At 40.9% G+C, this 21,406-nt stretch overlaps 2 protein-coding genes across 6 annotated transcripts in view; both read right to left on the reverse strand.

The window, feature by feature from the left end:
- Nucleotides 1–3,128: 3,128 nt before the first annotated feature.
- On the reverse strand, nt 3,129–10,351 carry LOC311055377 (bMERB domain-containing protein 1-like; the record flags this gene model as incomplete). Its single annotated transcript, XM_084071554.1, has 7 exons — nt 3,129–3,244; nt 3,612–3,682; nt 4,269–4,383; nt 5,954–6,027; nt 9,415–9,535; nt 9,948–9,960; nt 10,145–10,351. 7 exons carry the CDS (start codon nt 10,349–10,351, stop codon nt 3,129–3,131), a joined length of 717 nt encoding a protein of 238 aa, XP_083927680.1.
- Nucleotides 10,352–17,442: 7,091 nt separating this feature from the next.
- pik3r6 (phosphoinositide-3-kinase regulatory subunit 6) overlaps nt 17,443–21,406 on the reverse strand; it is a 32,046-nt gene continuing 28,082 nt past the window's right edge. For all 5 annotated transcript variants that reach the window (XM_084047232.1, XM_084047234.1, XM_084047230.1 and 2 more), the window contains exon 21: nt 17,443–21,053. In XM_084047232.1, coding sequence (XP_083903358.1) covers nt 20,897–21,053 — 157 coding nt within the window. In that variant the 3' untranslated portion in view covers nt 17,443–20,896. The remainder of the gene's footprint in view (nt 21,054–21,406) is intronic.

Consider the following 21,406-nt stretch of genomic DNA (forward strand, 5'->3'; position numbering starts at 1 on the left):
GTATTGTAGAAAACAAAAAACAGCATAGTGTTGACAGCCATTTGTTTCAAAATTGTTTTCTAAAGCCAAACACTAATAATTATTATTATTATTATATGAAAGAGAAGGTGGAAAAGCATCAGAGTTAGCAAAAGAGAGAGACAGACAGAAGTAGGAGTGTATAGTAGTATGTGAAGGTGTTGAAAAGGTCTTAAAAGTTTGATAACAGCAACTACAAGAGCAAAGGCTCCTGAGTATACAGTACTTGAGTGAAGGATGCACATAATCCAATATACATGCACAATAGTCACATATTCTAATGACTGCACTCTTTAATTCTTGTTTCTATATTATTATGTAGCAACCACTTAAACCCTATATACCTATAAAATGAATACATATTGACCTGAGTTGGCTGTATTTGGTCTGCTCTTTTTTCCCTCTACACCAAATCGCTTCACCGAAAATAGTCAATCTACAAGCTCACAGCGTCAGGGGAAGAAAAACCAAAGGTCTGATCTCCCAAACTGTCCTAGAAGGAGATGATGACATATTGTGGATTTGGAGCAGTATTCAAGGATTCACACTGACCCAGGATCACTGGTTAAATCATATCACATTCTAAACTTCACTATGACTTGACACGTGAACTGTAGATTGGCTATTTTTGGTGTGGGACACCGTTGTGTATAAATTGGGTTTTTATGTCCCACAAGGCTACACTAGAAAGAAGTAGGAATACATTGAATACAGTGAAATAAGCTCAAGAACCCTGTAGAGACAAGTAGGCAATTATAAGACTTTATAAAGCTTGGAAGCCAGGCCTTGGGAATGGTGCACAGGTAATATGGATACAACCATAGAGTACTGAAGTAATTCATCAATGACATGTGTTATCTGTTTCCTGTTGTCTAAAACATCTTCTGTGTTCCTCAGCGTACACATACATACGTGTGTAAAAACTGCAATGCTGTTTTTTTTTTTTGTGGGCAGCCCAGGGGGCCGTGACCGTCCCTGCCTTGGGGCTCCATTCAATTGCCTAGTTTGCCTAGTGCATAAAACCGCCCTTGTACGCACACACGCACACACACTCTCTCTCTCTCTCTCTCTCTCTCTCTCTCTCTCTCTCTCTCTCTCTCTCTCTCTCTCTCTCTCTCTCTCTCTCTCTCTCTCTCTCTCTCTCTCTCTCTCTCTCTCTCTCTCTCTCTCTCTCTCTCTCTCTCTCTCTCTCTCTCTCTCTCTCTCTCTCTCTCTCTCTCTCTCTCTCTCTCTCTCTCTCTCTCTTCCGGATTTTCTTTCTTTCAAACACAAGATGCATTTATTATTCTTTGACACATGCAGACACACTCCCAGTGAGCAGTACAGAAACTGCAGCATGCTATTTGTTTATTTGACAGGGTTGCTCATTCTCACCCTCGAGGACCGCTTTAATAGTAACTCTTAAGCCGATTTTATGCTTCGACACACGGCGGTGTCACTCGCCGACACTGATTGTCGTGCTAACATATATTTGCATAAAATAGGCTTTAGCGCTTCTTAATTAATGCTGACTGATAAAATGCTGATGACTCATACTAGAGATTAAATTAAAGAAATCTCTTTTTGCATCCTGCTGCACAAGCTCAGTTTTTCTACCTGTTTCTCTCTCGCTCTCTCGCTCTCTCTCTAAGTAGGAATAGGAACTCTCTAAGAATAAGAATGGACCACTATGGATATGGTTGTTCTCTGGTAGATACTACATAGTACTGATGTTGCACAGTATCTGAAAGGACCAGTACTCTTTTATTTATCTTTTTTGTATCTTTTGTTCTATCAAGACTTTTTCCTAAGGGAACTGAAAATACAACCTAAAATCAGAAGGGTAAAAAACACCCATTGTGTATGGACATATCAAGCATCTGCGTTTATCCATCTCAAAGACCAGCTAGCTGGTGACACACAGCTGCATACGAATGAGGGACAAGAGTAAAGGAGGATGAGTCTGTTTGAGCCACCGGGGAGTTCAGAGAGATGTCAGAAACCGGCGGCATCATTTCTCCCTGAGATCAAAGACTTTAAGAAAATACCACCACAATTGTGACTTAAACCCATACAGTAGGTCACTTAAGAGTCGAGCGAATGGGTAATAACATAAGTTTCTACTCGAACCATAAACCCCATGTGGTCGAGCGGAGTCCCTCAGGGCTCTATGCTAATGTATTTTCAGTTTTCTGTTATTGTGGTGGAAAGCTTTTGCTGAAAATAGCCGACCGCCAAGCTGTGAGCTTGTTGATCTGCACATTTTCTGCAAAAGCTTTCCCCACAACATAGGTGCTAGGGTTTACAAGCGTGCACGGCACGCTCACACAAACGTGTCTAATGTACAGTATTCAACGTATATCTGTCATGGCTAAGCCATACCTACAGTACGTACCTATGTCGCCTCACTGTAATGGTCACTATGGTAACAGCTCTCGATGACAATGGGTCCCTAGTTCTGTAAAACAAGCACTGGAACTATTCTGGGGGGGGATACAGTATTTACATACATACTGTATACAACAGGACAACAGCAAGTAAGAAGGGGAGGGAGAACAGACAGAGAAAAATGAAAGCAAATGAGAGTGAGAGATCCCCAAGGTCTTTTCAATGTCCAGTTCTAAGTGCTACTGTGTGCTATATGTCTATGTAGATATCTTCTTGATTCCCCCCCCCCCCTGCTCTCCCTCTATTGTTCTTCTTCTCCCTTTCTGAAAAACAACGAAATGGAGCTTTCGCAAAAAACGAATTTCACCCACTTCGTTACACCTGTAAACCAGTGATGTGACAATAAAGTTGATTCTTGACTCTTAACAGCACATCTGTACACATCACCAGATCAAATCTGTCTAGGGTTGAGAACTGTAACATTTGGTGGCACCCATTTTGGTACCTGGCCCATTAACCACTTAACCCTCTATTCTTGGTAAACGAACACTTACTGTTGACCGGGGTCCGCCTTGTACCCCCCCCCCCCCCCCCTTCAAATCTCTTTGCCGAAAATAGCCCATCAATCAAGTTGTGAGCTTGTAGATGGGCTATTTTCATCAAATATTCCCGCCAGAATAGGGATGACAAGGTCCAAGTGATTATAATGTAAGTCCAGCACAGGGCCCTCTAATGGCTCCGGCCTACATGATGGAGCAGGTAATACCGCAGCATTCCTTCAGCAGTGTGAGTCCAGTCTTGGTTAGGGGGGAGGTGGTCTGCTGGGTCCGGGATGCTATCCTTCGGAGAGGGACAGGGCCTGGGTGAAAGAGGTAACATCACACAAGAAACAATCTGACTTTAAAAGATAATTCAATACGAGATAGGACATAAGAAGACATAATGATACACCTTTATACAGGTGTCATACAGTAGCAGTGACAGAAGAAAGGTTATTACACAGGAGATGCGTAGGTAAGAGTAGAACTATAACATGACCAAATAAATAGGATAAGTTAAGATTCTGGCTCTATATGTCATATCAACAATGAATATATGAGCAAAATGCATTTCTTGCATGCATATTCTACATGCATGCATGCTGGACCTATTTTACAGATTCATCCATTTATTTTATGTTTAAGGGGACAGTTACTAAAGCTACTGCTAAAATTATGTCTTAGTACCTTTCTTGTTTGTGGTTTTGGGGAACTTGGACTTGAGAAAATCGGCCATCTCTTTGTCTTCTTCTCTCTCTCTGTAAAATAGGAGAGCATAGTCCAAGGTAAAAGGATAGACAGTATAGAGAAAACATACAACAAAACATTCTTGCTGTAGAAACCAGAGCAGTGAGAGCCATCCTGCAGTTCTCTGGCTCTTTATTTATAAAAAATTCAATTATCACCATGTTCATGTTACTTCCTGCTTCTCACCTCCCAGAATCCCTTCAGGATGAACATTTCAGCTTTGAGAACCTTAGTCTTGTTAACACTATTTGATTATGTCCTTATCGTGGAGTTCTTCTAGTAGGGCACAATAGACTTCTCATGCGAAAACAGTGAAATTGGAAGTCAAGTTAAAGAAATGTGTGTTCGAGGGGATGGAAAATTACTTACAAGAAAAGAAAAGAAACTCAAAGTCAAGGAAATGTACTCAACATATTAGATAGTATCCTTCAAAAAAGTAGGTTTAGAGGTAAACGCAAATGATACACAACAGAACAATTCATAGCCTGTCCTAGTTTTTATAAACTAATAGTAATATTTAGACATAATCGACTTTCTTGGTATTAGCAAGGACTCGAGCAGCAGCATTCTCAATCAACTGCAGCAATTGAATCTCACCTGAGACGTTCAAATTCCACATCATCCACCATGAAGTCTCTGGTCTCCACCAGCTTGTGGATCTTCAGCAGAAGTTCCTCCTCCTTCTGACGATCCTCAGTGGACTTGTCATTATCTGGACCAGAGAAGATGATGACATCATCATCCTTTATCCATGGATGTTGCTAAATACCTGTACAGCATGGCTTTTTACATCTTCTTTATAACCTGTGTTTCTTGGTATTGTTTTATTGTGTTGTAATTTCTTGTTCAGCAATTGGTGTTTTTAAGTACTTTCTAAACACTTATTATTATTACTCTCCGCAGGAGAGTATTGTTTTCACTTTCTAAATATGACACACCGATTGGTCAAGCCTCACGTGACACGTGACAATACGGTGAAATACTGTATAAATACATGGCATCACTTTGACAGTGTCTGTGCCACTGTCAAAGTGAGGTAAGACAGGAACCATCACGAAATGGCTGCATGGCTGATACATAATTGGCAGATAGGACAGATAGGACACTTATATAGACAGGAGGGATATGACACTTACACAGACGGATAGGACACTTACAGTACACAGACAGGACGGATAGGACACTTATACAGACAGGACGGATAGGACACTTATACAGACAGGACGGATAGAACACTTACACAGACAGGACGGATAGGACACTTACATAGACAGGAGGGATATGACACTTACACAGACAGGACGGATAGGACACTTACAATATACAGACAGGACGGATAGGACACTTACAGTATACAGACAGGACGGATAGGACACTTATACAGACAGGAGGGATAGGACACTTATACAGACAGGAGGGATAGGACACTTATACAGACAAGACGGATAGGACACTTATACAGACGGATAGGACACTTATACAGACAGGACGGATCGGACACTTATACAGACAGGATGGATAGGACAGTTAGAACATAAGAATTAGAACATTCCCAACATTCCCAACACAAGTCTGGTAAGAGTGAGGTAAGACAGGAACAATCACGAAATGGTTGAGAAATGGCGGATACTGTAACAATTGCATAGGACACTTACACAGACAGGACGGATAGGACACTTACATAGACAGGACGGATAGGACACTTATACAGACAGGAGGGATAGGACACTTATACAGACAGGACGGATCGGACACTTAAACAGATAGAACATTCCCAACATTCCCAACAGCGGAGAGTTGTGCTCCGAGGAGCACTTTTTCTAGTTATTATTATTATTATTATTATTATTATTATTATTTATTGTCTTTAAATATTTGTGAGTTTGGGAAAACAATCTGTATGAGTAATGGCAAAAAGTTTGTTTAAAAACAAAGAAACGCGAAATGGCGGAAAATCTTGTCAGACATAAATGGGTGCAGCCTATATTGGGACTTCATGATATTATGGAGGAAAGACATTTGATATCAAGAGTTATAGGCCAAAACGTGAAGCAGCCACTGACTGATTCCCCCTACTGGGGGTGGGCATGCAAAGTTTCATGCCAATCAGCCCAACAGAGCCGAAGATTGTCAGTTGCTCACAGACAGACAGAGAGACACGGATGGACGGACAGGGCTGAAAACATAATCCCAGTCCCAAGCCGTTCCCGTCCGAAGGACATTAAAAAACATCCTCAACCAAATGGACCAAATGGCAGAGCTAAGGAGGATGTTGCTCCTACCTGGTATGGACACGGATTTCTGCAGCTCGTTCTTCAGGCGAGTAATTTCCTTACATAGCTGAATGTCATCCATCCTAGACATGCGTCCATGCACACGCGCACACACACACACACACACACACACACACATACACACACAGAATCTATCAATTTCTCTGGTATGCTTTATTGCTTCACAGAGTTCCAGACTGTGTTGAAAAGGCTTTCAGATTGTAAAAGCCAGCCTTGCAGCTCTAACAAAATCACTGACTGTTACATTCAGGAGATGACGTTGACCAAATGTAAACATCTGTGTTTGTGAGAGAGAGAGAGAGAGAGAGAGAGAGAGAGAGAGATGGCCTTCTCTGTTCTCTAAAGTGGTGGTTCCCAAACGTTTTAGTTGAAGACCCAAAAGAGAAATTAGACGTTTGCCCGGGACCCAAACTGGTGAAAATAGCAGATCTACAAGCTCACAACGCGTCGCTTCGCGCCGCAAGCTTGTTTTTTCGCAACTTGAGATTAAAAGAGTGTTTTCATTCCAACAGTGGCCTGGACACATACCTTACTGTAGGTGCCCATACAGGACATCCACTCCCCCCACCTCTGGTTATGTAGAACGAACCTAGTGTGGATCAGCCAGGGATCCTTTTCAAATAAGTGCAGGCCATCACTGCATTGTGATTTGGTCCCTGTTTTTATTGTTCACTTCAGTGTAGTATTGACCACCATCTATGGTTTGAATTACTCACTGGCTTATAATCTTCATATACTGATTTTTCTTTTGTATATCAAAAATGTTTTTGGGGCGGTGTAACCTCCCCCTATAAGTGAGTTTTGGACACTGACCAATCCTGCACCGTGATTGGCCAATAGTCTACAACGCAGTCTACACCCCTAACCCTTCCACAGTCAATGCAAATCTATACTTTTGCAAAGTCAGCCAATCACATTACAGCTAGTGTCATCACCACTAGCTGTAATGTGATTGGCTGACTTTGCAAATTCAGGACTGTGATTGGCTAGCGAAACACATTACACATGTGCAGCCCTATGAATAGCATTATGGACTTAAAAAAAAGTCATTTATTCTTTTTTTTAAGTGAGTCGTGTTGTGATGACCACACACCGCCCACTTCACACTGGGTGTGATTTTTGGGGCGGTGTAGCCGCCCCCTATAAGTGAGTTTTGGACACTGACCAATCCTGCACCGTGATTGGCCAATAGTCTACAACGCATTGTATACCCCTAACCCTTCCATTGTTAATGCAAATCGATACTTTTGCAAAGTCAGCCAATCACATTACAGCTAGTGTCATCACCACTAACTGTAATGTGATTGGCTGACATTGCAAATTCAGGACTGTGATTGGCTAGCGAAACACATGACACATGTGCAGCCCTATGAATAGCAGTATGGACTTTAAAAAAAGTCATTTATCCCTTTTTTAAAGTGAGTCATGTTGTGATGACCACACACCGCCCACTTCACACTGGGTGTGATTTTTTGGGGCGGTGTAGCCGCCCCCTATAAGTGAGTTTTGGACACCGACCAAAAAATGTGTGTACCCCCTAACCCTTCCATTGTTAATGCAAATCGATACTTTTTTTCATATCAGCCAATCACATTAAAGCTAGTGTCATCACCACTAACTGTAATGTGATTGGCTGACTTTGCAAATTCAGGACTGTGATTGGCTAGCGAAACACATGACACATGTGCAGCCCTATGAATAGCAGTATGGACTTTAAAAAAAGTCATTTATCCTTTTTTTAAAGTGAGTCATGTTGTGATGACCACACACCGCCCACTTCACACTGGGTGTGATTTTTTGTATACAAATGTTGTTTTTTGTATTCTGCAATTTTGTATTCTTGATGTTGTATATCTACAGGGTTAGGGTTAGGGTTGTATATAAATAGTCCTACTATAGGCTGTTTTTGAAACTTAGTCAACAGCACATTGATTGCACTTGTGTGATGATTTCAGCCCAGCACTGATTGGTGGCTGGTCTGAGGTGTTAGCCAGTTCCTTTCCCCTCCATCAGGCGCCCCGGCAGACCAGGGGGAGGCAGTATACAGACCAGGATTACTGCATGTTTTTTTGTGAGTTTACCGTACTACCTGCTACCCTAGGGGACACGGGGAAGAACATGCAAACTCCACACAGAGAGGCCCTTTTGTTACCACTTACAAGGAGTGTTGTGTTTGTCCTATGCCTCATTCTGAAGAAGACCTTGTGTCGAAACGTTAATTTACAAATAAAGCCTTGACTAGGAGCTTTTTGCAAAGTTACAGAGTGCGTGCAGACTTCTATTACTTTTTATCTTAATGTTTACTCGCGACCCATAAAAATTGGTCCACGTGACCCAAAGATGGGTCCCGACCCACTGTTTTGGTGCTCTAAAGGCAGTGAGGAACCATCACATGACCTGGCCTGGATCACAGCCTCATACTATTTAATGCACACCTACATTCACACACAAATGCATGCATGCATTCCCCCCCCTCTATTCCAAATCACTTCACCGAAAATAGCCTATTATCTACATTACATTACATTACAGTCATTTAGCAGACGCTTTTATCCAAAGCGACTTACAATAAGTGTATTCAACATAGGTAGGGAACGAAAACTACTAATCACCAGAAGTTTTAAGTGCATTTCCTGCAAAAACAATTAACCAAGAGTATACCTAGCGCTAAGGTAAAAGTGCAATATATCAGCTACCTACTTTCTTAAACAGATGAGACACAAATGGCAAAATCAAATGAGCACGAGCTAAAACAAATAAGTGTATCGACTAAACAAGATCCAATAAAACAATACAAAAATAAAACAAGAGTTCGTACAACTAGGTACAATCTAGTTGGTACAATCTAGAAAATAGGTACAATCTATTAGTGTTGTAGTTTGTCGATCTGCAATTTTCGCCAAATATTCGCCCCCAGAATAGGGATGCCATGTGTTCATGTGGTTGAATAAATAAAATAGGAAGGTGAGATTTTGCCAATGTTTTTAGTGGGAGTAACTATCAAAAACACGAACAAAAAACAACAACCCAAAATGAACCCATTAAAACCGGGAAAGCATCTGTGTCATTTTAGATTTTACCTACCTACCTATAGCACACTATTAAAAAAATAGCAGATATACAAGCTCATAGCGCGGCACGAAGAAATAGATCTTGTGCAAATCTTTGGATATATATATTTTGTTTAAAGCAAAACATTTTAACTCAAATCTTTGCTTCTTGGGATCCCTGGAACAAAACATTTTCAGATGGGGATCCGGCCAAATACATTTAATTTTGGGGGTCCTTGACATGAAAAGGTTTGAGCACCACTGATATATAGCAACATAAGATTTTCAGAAAACTGTTAGGACTTAGAAGACATTTGTAGAATCAGCCTCAGGTCTTAATGGTTTTATACAGCCAAAGATCCCAAAACAGTGACGTGCACACATTGAAGAACCACTCACATGTATCTGAGTTCTGACTCTCTCCTGACCAACACGTCCCGGATCCTCTCAATCTTGAAGAGCTCCCCCTCGATGTCGTCCACAGTGATGGTGGAGTCTGCCATGGACACCACGTCCTCCTCTGAAGAGAGGCAACAGAGAGGTCCAAACAGTTTGAGCATGTTTCTACTCTCTATTCCGCTCACACAAAATCTCTCTCTCACAAATTTCATGTGTGTGCAAATACATTACCCCCCCTCTCCCCCCTCTCTGCTGTGGAACTACAACTGCAGGAAATTCACTGTAGAAAACAACTGGCATATATCTGGTCTGAAAAAGCATGCTGCTGTGCTGAACAACACAGAGACTTTTCAGAGATAAATTATTACGTGTCAGTGTGACTAGCATTACTGCTTGCTCTGGTATTATTAGGAGTATAAAAGTATACACAGTGCTTTGTGCACGTGTGTACGCACACAAAGACACACACGCGCGCGCGTGCACTGCATGCATAGAGACACACACATCCAACACCTATGTATTAGATACAGTACTCTCTGTTCTGTTCTGGTGAGGTATTGTGAGAATTAAAAGGAAATTCACACAATTCCTATCTTACCTATAGCTTTGGAATAAAACAAGGCTGTACAAGTACAGAAACTAGGGCAACGTTGTTGCTGCAGATGTGCAGACTACAATAGATGAACAAAATGTAATTTACCTAGTGTTCCAAAGACAAGAGAGAGGATACAAGGAAGTGTTCCTTGCAGAAGATCAAATTGAAGACCCAGTCGTGACTCTGCAGTCTGGCAGTTAAGAGTCTGGCCTCCCTTTTAGAGACTTTGTTCTCTGTGAGGTTCCACTCAGAGATGCGATCTTGGGAGTACCAATATGTCACACTGCTTCTACCACCGTTGACAGATTGGATGATACACTTGTCGGATATTAATCCTCCCATGGCCTTGAATCCTTTCAATGCACATGCAACAGTGACTCATCCACTTCCTTAGAAATATGTTCTACTAGGAAGAGCAGAAAAGATCCATATTTTAGTCACATTAGCCTTGGGCATGACACAATAGACTGTGTTCTAAGTGTAGACGCGTCCTTTGCACTTTCACAGAACTAAAGCAGTGAGATGGAGTAGTGTTGGCGGCGGGTAGCAGTAGTATTAGTATTATTAGTAGTAGTAGTAGTGAAAGAGCAGAGAAACATAAAGCCTAATAGTAGATAGACCTTTATTGAAGTGCAGGTGTCATAGCAGCACTACAGTATGCAGGAACTCAGACATAGGTAAGAATAAAGAGAATGATTTCATATTCCGTTGCGTTGCCTGACCATGTCGCTCGAATGGAGAAATAACTATCTTTAAAACAATCTTTAATTGTTTGGTGATAAATGTTTCATTCAGTTTATGTGTGTGTGCCTCCTATCTCCATGGTCTGTGCTGCCACTCGACTCTTTCTTTGCCAGACAGAAGGTGGATTCTCAAGTACATACGCAGGCCTCTTCACACGGATTATTCCCCAGTTACCATGACAAACCTGGCTGACTTTGTATGAAATCAAGTCAACTTGCGTCAACCAGCTAAATGCCTCAGTGAATGTTACAGGGAACATTTAAGTGTTAATGATGGGCTTTAAGATATTAACACTAAATGGAAAGAATTCAGACACCTCTGTATGGATTTCCGAAGTGTTAATTGAATTTACATTAAAATGCACAGGTTTGTAAAGAAGTATGTGCAATTGAACTAAAACGCCCAGAAGAACAGAATAGAAATGTCTTAAAAACAAACAGTCTCTTTCTTTTCATTTATATATATATATATATATATATATATATATATATATATTAAAAAATAAATCTAAACAAATAAAAGAAAATCGATGGAAAAAAGTAATTGAAAAAACACAGCCCCCCTCACACATTAGAAGAACAATATCAGTCACCACTCACCAGAACCAAGGACGGGTGTTTTTGATTAATCTAAATGGGGTTTAAAATGGGGTTTGAATCAATATTGAAGTAAGCCATTTAAAAACGGTCTGGGGTGTTTTAAAGTGACATAAATAGCCTTTTAAGTATAGAACTCAATAAATGTACTTCATAACTGTCCACCACTGGCTATCTAGCTCTACAGATTGCACAGAAGCCATACCATTAAACACTGTCTTGTTTAATTTGGTTTTGTTAGCAGGGCACCGCTGCTAAAGAGATCTGCATGGGTCTCAGTTGGTCCATCCCTGTATAAATAATGGATAACTAAAATAAACAACACATCCACGTATGTTACTCTGACAGCAGCTCAGGGGATTTACTGACGTGCCCAGAACTCTTTGTTCAAACTCCCTGCAGAGAAGTCTGGAGAACGAAGGCATGGGGGTGGATGATCGTGATGTGGCACTATATCTGTCTGAAACTGTCTAGCAGTGGAATATCTCCAGAGGGAGGTAGAGAGAGAGAGAGAGCATGCATGTGTACGGTGTGTATGTGTGTGCGGTGTCTGAGAGCGTGCCTGCCTGTGTGCGTGTGTGTGTGCGTGTGTGTGTGTGTGTGTGTGTATGCGTGCGTGCGTGCGCGTGCGTGTGTGTGTGTGTGTGTGTGTGTGTGTGTGTGCGTGTGTGCCATGTGTAATGACAGAGAAAGTAAAGAGAGAACGCAAGAGGGAGAAAGTCTCGCTCTCTTCAAATTGCATCGCGCTCCGCTCTTCTGCAAAATAGTTGGACACAAGCCTCCATCTCTTGTTTGCTGTCTCCACAATCACATTACTACAATACTTCACAGGCTTCCCAACCTCCTGAGGATGGTGTTGAAAAGGGTAATGTGCTAGTCTTTTCTTTTTTGTGTATGTCTGTTTTCATGTTCTGAAAAATCAAAAAAAAAATAATGGAAAAAAAAAGAAAGAAAAGGGTGAACATCAGGAAAGCAGGCCGTCCCAGAAGGCATCCCATGGTGGGTCATCGAGACCTGCGCTGATCTCCAGGCGCCAGTATTCACCACCATATTCAACCTTTCCCTGACCCAGTCCATGGTCCAGGTCCCCACATGCTTCAAGAGGTCCCTGTACCCAAGAACACCTCCCCAGCTGCTCCGAACAACTACTGCGCGTTAGCGCTGACCTCAGTGGTCATAAAGTGCTTTGAGAGGCCTAGCACCTTGGACCCATTGCAGTTTGCCTACCACCCAAACAGATCCACCGACAGTGCCATCTCTCAGGTTCTACACGCCGCCCACTCCCCCCACCTTGACCACAACAAAGAGAGGGGCTATGTTAGGCCTTTAACACCATCCCCAGCAGGCTGGCAGACCTGGAACTGAACCCTGTGGTGTGCAACTGGGTACTGGACCTCCTAACTGCCAGAACCCAAGTGGTCTGGCAGTGCCTCGTGGTGCATATCACAAGACCTGGCTTGGAGAATGCACATAGAGACAGTGGCAAAGAAGGTGAGGAAAAGCCTGTACCACTTCACTGAAGGACATACAAGGTCTCAAAGAAAAAGTCCTGAAATCTCTCTACTCTGGCATCTTGACATCCATCTCTATGTGGTATGGAAAGGAACTCTTCCCAAGATCTCTGAGTGCTGCGGAAGGTGGTGGGGTCGGCTGAGTGCACCACAGGGAGCTCTCTCCCGTCATGAGGTTCATCATACCTACCATTCTGTCTGTACTTTTAATGTATTATTTCAATCTTACTTTTGTGTTAGCACAGCACAGTCGTGGCAGAACATGTCCCACCAGCATTGCAGTGCTTGTACCTGTATGAATAAGTCAGTAAAACATACATCCCTCTTGATTCCCTTCATTCTTGATTCCCCATCATCCCAGTTTGTTTCACTTTCACTCTGCCAATAGAGAAGCATGTCCCAATCTTCCATCTTTCCCTTCCCTTACACCACCAGGCTGTGCTATACTGCAGTGTACTGTATGTGCCCTGGTGTCTGATAAGATCAAGCACCACATTAACAGACAGGCCAGGCAGACCTGCAGAGAATAAATCACATTGATATATTAAAATAACAGTAGTGTTGCTCAGCCCATTCAGTCGGAATGATTTTAAGTTGATAATGGAGATCCTTCTTGTAATCAAATCCTGGGGAAATCTGGATAATGATGATGACTATGATAATAACAGAAATTATATTGTGGAAATGAACACTGTATAATAATGTGAGGCACAAGCTCAGAAGAAGCGGATGACTATGAGAAGATAACGAAAAGGAAGATGATAAAGATAAAGATGATTACTTTCAGAAGAAGGTGATGATGATGATGAGGAAACAGAACCCGCCCTCCCACCCCCCAAAAACAAAAAAGGTTATAGCCGCAATGCGGCGATTCAGGCCGCATAACTTGAAAGCTGTGAGACGTCTAGACTAGAGCTTGGACCATTTCCGACCCCTGTATCACACCCAATTCGTTTACACCAGAAACGTCAACGTTAGTCCACGATGTTAAATTCAATAAATTGGGCGTGTCCTGTCCAAGGTTATAGGCTATGTGATAACCTGTTACCATGTGTCAACGTGTGTCTGCTATTATAGAGGTGAAGAAACGGACTGGTTTGGAAGCAGCTTTAGATGAGATCTTAAGAAAAGTACATGACCTATTTATTTGCTAAAATGAATAGGTTGTTTACAAACAACCTATGAATTTATCCTCTGCCCTGTCAGCTCTCCAGTCTGGACAGAGCAGCTTGCAGCTCCAGTCGCTCCTGGTGAGGCGCAGCCAGGAGCGACCACAGCTGCTCCCACAATACTGGCCTGGGGGGATTGTTTATGTGTTGTTTAGTTGTCTATCTATCTACAACTGCTAGTTTAAAACTTAAATATGTTCTACGTCCATAATAGCAGTTTGCTTCTGTCCATTTCAAGTGGTGTCTAGTAGAGTTGGGATCCTTCAGGATTTTTATGATTCCGGTTCCTTAACGATTCCCTCATAACGATCCGATTCCGTAACGGTTCCCTTTAACGATTCCTATAGGGGGTTCCAAATGGACCCGAACAGGTCTGTAACTCTGAGAGTGTACAAATGGAACCAAATGGCGGGTCCATTTGGTTCCATTTGTACACTCTCAGAGTTAAGGTGGTCCTTGAAATGTAAAAGTTTGAGAACCACCGGTATTATTGTAATTGTATAGCAGACATGAAGTCCACATACTGTACCGGCTCTGACAGTGTGATAAAAAACGGTTCAGGAACGGTTCCAAATGTGATGGAACCGATTCCGGTTCCTCAATGTCGGACCCGGTTCCTCCGATTCCGGATCACAACCCTAGTGTCTAGTGGGTGACTACCATGCCCAGCATGGGCACTCGCTCACAGCAACCAGGGCAGCAAATTGACGCTAGCAATCTTTAGAATTGTAATAAATAAGCATAAACAAACTGCTTCACAAGAACTATTTTGGTGTAACTAAGAGATTAGCCAACAAATATATTGTAGCTATTCTATACAGATAAACAATTAAAAAGAAGAATTAAGAATCATGGTTGAGTATTTCCTGGTTTTAATGAGGTGCAAGAAAACGATGGGGAGAAAGAAAGAGCTCAGATTTATTTCGTGAATATAAATCTGAGCACTCTTTTACGCGCTTTACACGATAAAATATGTTCTCCCTGGTGGGTGGAGAAGTGGGGAAGACGGGCCTATGATCGTTTGGACGCTAGTGAAGTGCACAAGCAGCAAAGTTGAGGTTTTCTCAGCTTTGACGTCATGCACTTTGTTATCGTGAAGCTGTGGGAAAGCGTCGAGCAGCGGCGGCGTAAGAGGTTTGATTGATTGATTGATTAGTTTATTGAATATTAAAATTTAAAAGGATAAAAAACACAAGAAAGCCCGTAGCCTTGTTTCAATGGTGGTCCTTTAAGGTAGTATGAGGTAGTATGTTTTTATTTTTCTGAAAATCATGTTGGGGGCCACATTGGATCCCTTGGGTTTGGGGGGTGCATTCGGCCCCAGGGCAGAGAATTTGACACCTCTGTTTTAGGAGGAGATGTCATAAATGTGTTCAGAAATAAATAAATCAGAATGGCAGAAAATGTATCTAGGCACAAATGAACCCAGCTTATATGGATAGATTTATCTGGACCCACACCAAAACATTTTTGTTTGTGAGACTAACTTACTATTTATAATGTTATAGGCCAAAACATAAAGTTCGTTGTTATAGCACCACCATCTGGCCAATTGGAATGTTTTATTTGTAGTGGGTGAGATTTATCCCAAAACCAGACTTATCTGGTTTAGGAGCTGTTATGGTTATATTACTTACAGGTCATTATTAATCATTTGCAGATTAGTGGATACCCGGGTGACATTGGCCCCTCAACAGTCCTTTGTGCCCTCTGTACACATGGCAGGATACTACTCACCAGTGAGGTAAAGTAACTAAGTATATGTACTCAAGTACTGTACTTAAGTACGATTTTGAGGTATATTTACTTTACTGGAGTATTTCCAATTTTCAATACTTTTACTTCTACTCTACCTATACATCTCAGAGGCAAATAATATACTTTTACTCCACTACAATTATTTGAAAACTTGAAATACAAGTTACTTTGTAGATTTTGATTATTATTACAAAACATACATTTACCACTTCAGCCCTATACATTTCGAGCTTGTAGATCTGCTATTTTCAAAAGATTTTTATACATTTGAAAACTGGAAACGGGCCATTCTGTATAATGAGTACTTTTATTTTTGGTACTTGTCTTTATAAGTAGCCTACATTTTGATGCCAATACTTTTGTACTTTTACTCAAGTAGGCTAGTCTACATTTTGAATTCCGGACTTTTACTTGTAACATAGTATTTCTATATTGCAGTATTGATACTTTTATTTTTAAAGTAAAAAATGTGAGTAGCTTACTTCTTCCACCAACACACGTGCACATTATTTGCTGTCATGCACAACTGGATGTTTCAAAACACAAGACCGCCTTTACTGTAGGCCTACCAGACGCATTCATCAAATCAATTAAGCACTTTAGTACACAAGATGGTGATGCTCTACCTGTTTTAGAAGTGTGTGCGTTCCATTCAGCGCATTCCAGGGAACCATCGTGATCCTTCTCCATGCTGTCTGCTTGATTTCAACAGCTGGCTGTTGGGGCGCCTTCTCAATCTTGCATCTATACCCTTTTGAATAATAAAATAAACAACAACGGGAATCTAAATGCACTGAGATAATGTATTTGATTTAGTCCGAGCCAGTGGTAAGCTCTGGATTTGGAGATTTCACAACAACCTGAACATACACAAGGTGTTGGTGTCTTGGAAATGCGCTCGTTTGAAAACTGTAGGTGGTTTAATACCCGTCAACACTCACACGTGTAGAATTTGTATGAAACGACACCATCTTGCGGCCGTTAAGAGCAGGTGCATCATGGATCAGTACTAAACTGTCTTGATGGAAACTAGTTAGTGAGTACTCATTTTCTTTTACTTAAGAAAAAGTATCAATTCCACAATGTAAAAATACTCTCTTACAAGTAAAAGTTAGATATTAAAATTCACTTTAAAAGAAGTACAAAATGTATTGGCATCATCAATATGTACTTAAAGTGCCAAAAGTAAAAGTACTGATTATGCAGAAATGTCCCATTTCAAGTTTTCTAAATGTATCAAAATCTTTTGAAAATAGCAAATCTACAAGCTCTTCAAGCTACAAGATCTACAAGCTCCAGCTTGTAAATCGGCTATTTTCAAATGGCCGAAATTCTGGTTAATGTATGTTTTGTAATTATAATCAATGTCCACAACGTAACTAGTAACTAAAATAATTCTAGTGGAGTAACAGTACAACATTTGTCTCTAAGATGTAGTGGAGAAGAAGAAAAAGTATAGAAAAATAGAAAAACTCTAGTAAAGTAAAAGTACCTCAACATTTTACTTACTGAAACTAGTCCATAACCAGAGCCATAAGATAGAAAGGTTATGTCAATGAGTGTTCAGAATCATTACAGGGGATTCTATATGTTTACCTGTCCTGAAATTCTCAAATTCCTGTCTTTAACTAAAAGGTGCAGATACACACAATTGGTCCTGTAATACAAAATACATTTATTTACACAATTAAACACTGAATTGTTATGTGATATTAATTTCATACGTGACATTAGATTTTAAATAGTGTGCAAAATATGGCATGATGAATTAAAAAAACACGATTCAATCCTCACAACACACACATGGGTCCAATGAAAACACCTCAATCATGGAGCACTCGGTGCACATTGTTGTTGGACATTTCCAGCTTGGGTGCCAAATGAGGACCCCCTGTAGCCTACTACAGCTGCCTTGTTGGAAGGAAGACTTGCTGGGTAAAGGTTTCGCGAAAGACGGCGAAACGATCAGCACCAAGAACCATCAAGTTAATCATCAGCATCAGACTTAATCACCAGTCTAACTGTCCTTTATCATTCATAGAACATGCTTATGTTACACAATTCATTCTGACCTATACAATAATTCAATAAGTATTGATGTATAGTACTATATCCACCACAGAAGCAACAACCTTTTAACCACTTAAACCCTACATACGGTAGGCCTACTTCATTTGACATCAAAAAGTGACAATAGCCGATTTACAAGCTACAGCAATGTTTTGTGAACTTGTAGATCTATTTTCGGCAAATGTTTGCCTATCTTTACAGAATGTTTGTCTATTAGGACATGCCAAGAATAGGTATTACTTGAGTTCACTTAGTTTGTGCACAGCTACGTTCCACTCCCAAAAGGACTTGCTTGGAAGAAGGCCTTTGAAAGGTGTGCGCACAGTAAAATCCTCAATTTAATTAGTTAAGTCTGGAGATTTTACTGTGCAGCAGTGGATTTCGTCATTTTATTACACCTCCAAGTGCAGCATTTACTATAAACGGTCTTCCATTTGTCACGATTTACTATAAATAAATTAGCGGATGCATTACGTTGCACCAGGGATGTGGTCAGGGGTTTTACTTCTTGCCTTTTAAGTGTGAATGTGTGATAAAGACCAGGTTTCATTTTCAAGTTCCTATAAGTTTGGTTCTCCTTCTTGCGTAACCCATGCAAGACAATGTAGATACAGTACATGCCAGGATTGGTCCTCAAAACCATTCATTTTAGATTCATGGAAAGATTCTTTAAATGTTTTTGGCATTAAAAAAGCGGGGTGGGTTCTACCAATATCTTATCCAGATGTTGTTCTGTAAGCGAGTTGGGGCGTTAGTTTGACATTTTGAAAATGTATGTACTTTTACACCAGGAGGCACTGGTGAGCTATAATGATTGATGAATGACTTGCTTACAAGTCTATGAATGGGTAAAGCAACACATTCAAATCCTGAGACTTAATTCATCCAAAGTCACATTAATTCACTTTACTGTATTGGAAACAAAGTAAATTAGGTCTTATGGGTGTAATAGAATGGATACAGCACATTCCACAGGCTCTCCATTGCACTCAGCACTAGATCACTATCGCATTAGCTAAATCTTTTTTTCAAGCACTTAAAAACAAGTCTTTACTTCCAAGGTTGTGTAGGTTACAATCAACAATGTGCATCATTATAACAGCTCACATTATGTGAACTGCTATAACATTAAAAATAGCAGAAGAGAGGCAGAGAAAACTTAAACAAATAGAAAACATAAGCAAATAGGATGCACACTGTCAGCTCTCATCGTACCAACTTGTCAGTCATTCTGCATGACTCATTCTGCATGACATGACTGGATTCCGTGTTCTCCAGTCAAGTGTGGTTGTCTTAACATCACAATCACTGTGTGTGTGAGTGTGTTTGTCTGCATTAAGGGGGTATTTAAGAGTAATAGCACTCTTGGCCGGGTACTGAATAAAACCTAATTTAAACTTCACAATATGACTGTGGCACTCAGTGAAAATAACCGATCCATAACAGAAAAAGAGTGCTAACGTTTCTTTCTGTTGAATGACTGACAGGTACATGTAGTGTGTCTTTAGATGATAGTTCTCTTCTAACCAACCGAGAACCAACCCTACTTTTCCTAACCTCATCCTCTTTGTGTTCAGTACATGCATATTGGTATCATAATAGTATGTAGGTTATACATACAGAGCCTGAGTCTAGCATAGACGATACCGTACAGACAGACAGCTGGCGGTCGTATGTCAATTGTTAATGTGCAATTAATGTTTCTACAAAAATAAAAAAGAGACAGTTGGCTATTGCTTTGTGATCTGGGTTCGCATCAATTTGTTTGTGTAGTAGTTTTGAAAGTTTGTGATGTTTTACATGGCAGCAGCGGTAGTAGGTCGTCTCCAAAGCCAGACATCTCTTCCACAATCTTTGAATGCTACAGTCTGTAATTCCACTTAATATACTGTATGTTCGTTAGTTTGTCATTTCCGGTCACAAAAATATAATTATAAATATCTTATATATTTTAGAATTTTCATTTCTGCTAAGCAGCAAGCTACATTGGCGGCATCACTTAATTTGATTTACAGTAGGACTCATTTATGTGACTGCAAAGGATAAATGGAATTGGGGGGAAGCAGGACATCCGCCTTATTTTCTGTGGATTTTCAACGCTTCCGATGTAAACTGTTAGGCAGAAGCATTGAGCAGAAGCAGTGAGCCAAAAAGTCTGTCTCGAGATACTACTCAGTAGGTAGAGCAGCCATCTGGAAATCAGAAGGTCTTTGATTTGATTCTCGGCTCCTCCAGGCTTTGTGTCAAAGTGTCCCTGAGCGAGACACTTGTGTCCTCAGCTGAGCAGAACACTGCTGGGTCAAATTCAGAAAAGCGATTTCCCCTCGGGAATCACTACAGTACAAATCCTGTACAAACCTGTCCTGTACCCTTTTTGATCAACATCACCAGGATCCCAGATCAGCTGTGCTATCCCTACAAGCTTCATGTACTTCATATCATGTCAAGCTTCATGTCATGCCTTTGGTTGACAATACGTCTCTGACAATGGGAATGCTGCTGCTCAGATCTGTTATACTCCTTAATGCTGGCTTCAGTGGCTTGTAATGTCAATGCCGTAGGAATTTAAGCTTATTGTTGGATAAAATGTTGAATGTAAAATGTACAGCAGTCTCTCCAATGTGGTACTGTTCTCTCGTTGACCTCCGCGACAGTTGAATGGTACGTTGTGTCCCAACATACCTTCTGATACATTAATACATGTGTTATAGTAGGCTAAATACAGCCAACATTCCTGATTCCTGGTTAAGTGGAATGAGCTAACTCAGTGTCCTGGAACTGATATTGCAAGTGCCTTTGATGTCTGCAAGGAGCAAATGTCAAAAGACAGTAGTAAACTCTGATTTGAAATCCAATCATCCTCATCATGGGTTTATGTGACCCAAAGGGGATGCCGTGTCTTCATGTCTCGTGGAGGACTGTACTCATCTCAAGAGCATGACTCCAACAGCCAACAACTGCATTATAGTGCTGAAACTAGACCCAGGCTGGTGTCTATCCATCGTTCTTTGTTGGGGATCATTCCTTCTGGATACGCTGTCAGTTGATTATACCAGCAAATGTGTTGATCGGTAAACGAAGTCCTTTGTTCATGTATTTGCTCAGTCCAGAGTCTTCATCCTCTCCCAACGTGAATTTGGACCTCATTGTCTTCTGGATGGAGTACCCAGGATCGGGGCAGGAGCAAATCTCAATGCTAAAAACAGACGCATTCAAATTAGGTTGCAGCAAAACTGAAGCCTTCACTGACAAGGAAATTGGTGTTTTCTTATTCATTATTATTATACAGGGCAGACTTAAAAACAATTATTTAGACATGATATTGTAGTGCATCAATAAATAACAGTTAGCTGTATCAAGTATGATTAACACTGGATAACAATGCACTTGATTGTTCATGACATTTATCACATCGCCCACGTTTGTCTATTGCAAATGATTACGTGGTTACACCAAGAAGACTATCTCAGAGGACTGAAATAAGATGGCTTCCTGTAAGCGACCATCTTTCTCACCACAGGAACTGTAAAACCTGTCATGATCTTATTT

The sequence above is a fragment of the Gymnoscopelus microlampas genome, assembly GCF_963454915.1.
Source record: "Gymnoscopelus microlampas genome assembly, chromosome: 2".
NCBI lineage: Eukaryota > Metazoa > Chordata > Actinopteri > Myctophiformes > Myctophidae > Gymnoscopelus > Gymnoscopelus microlampas.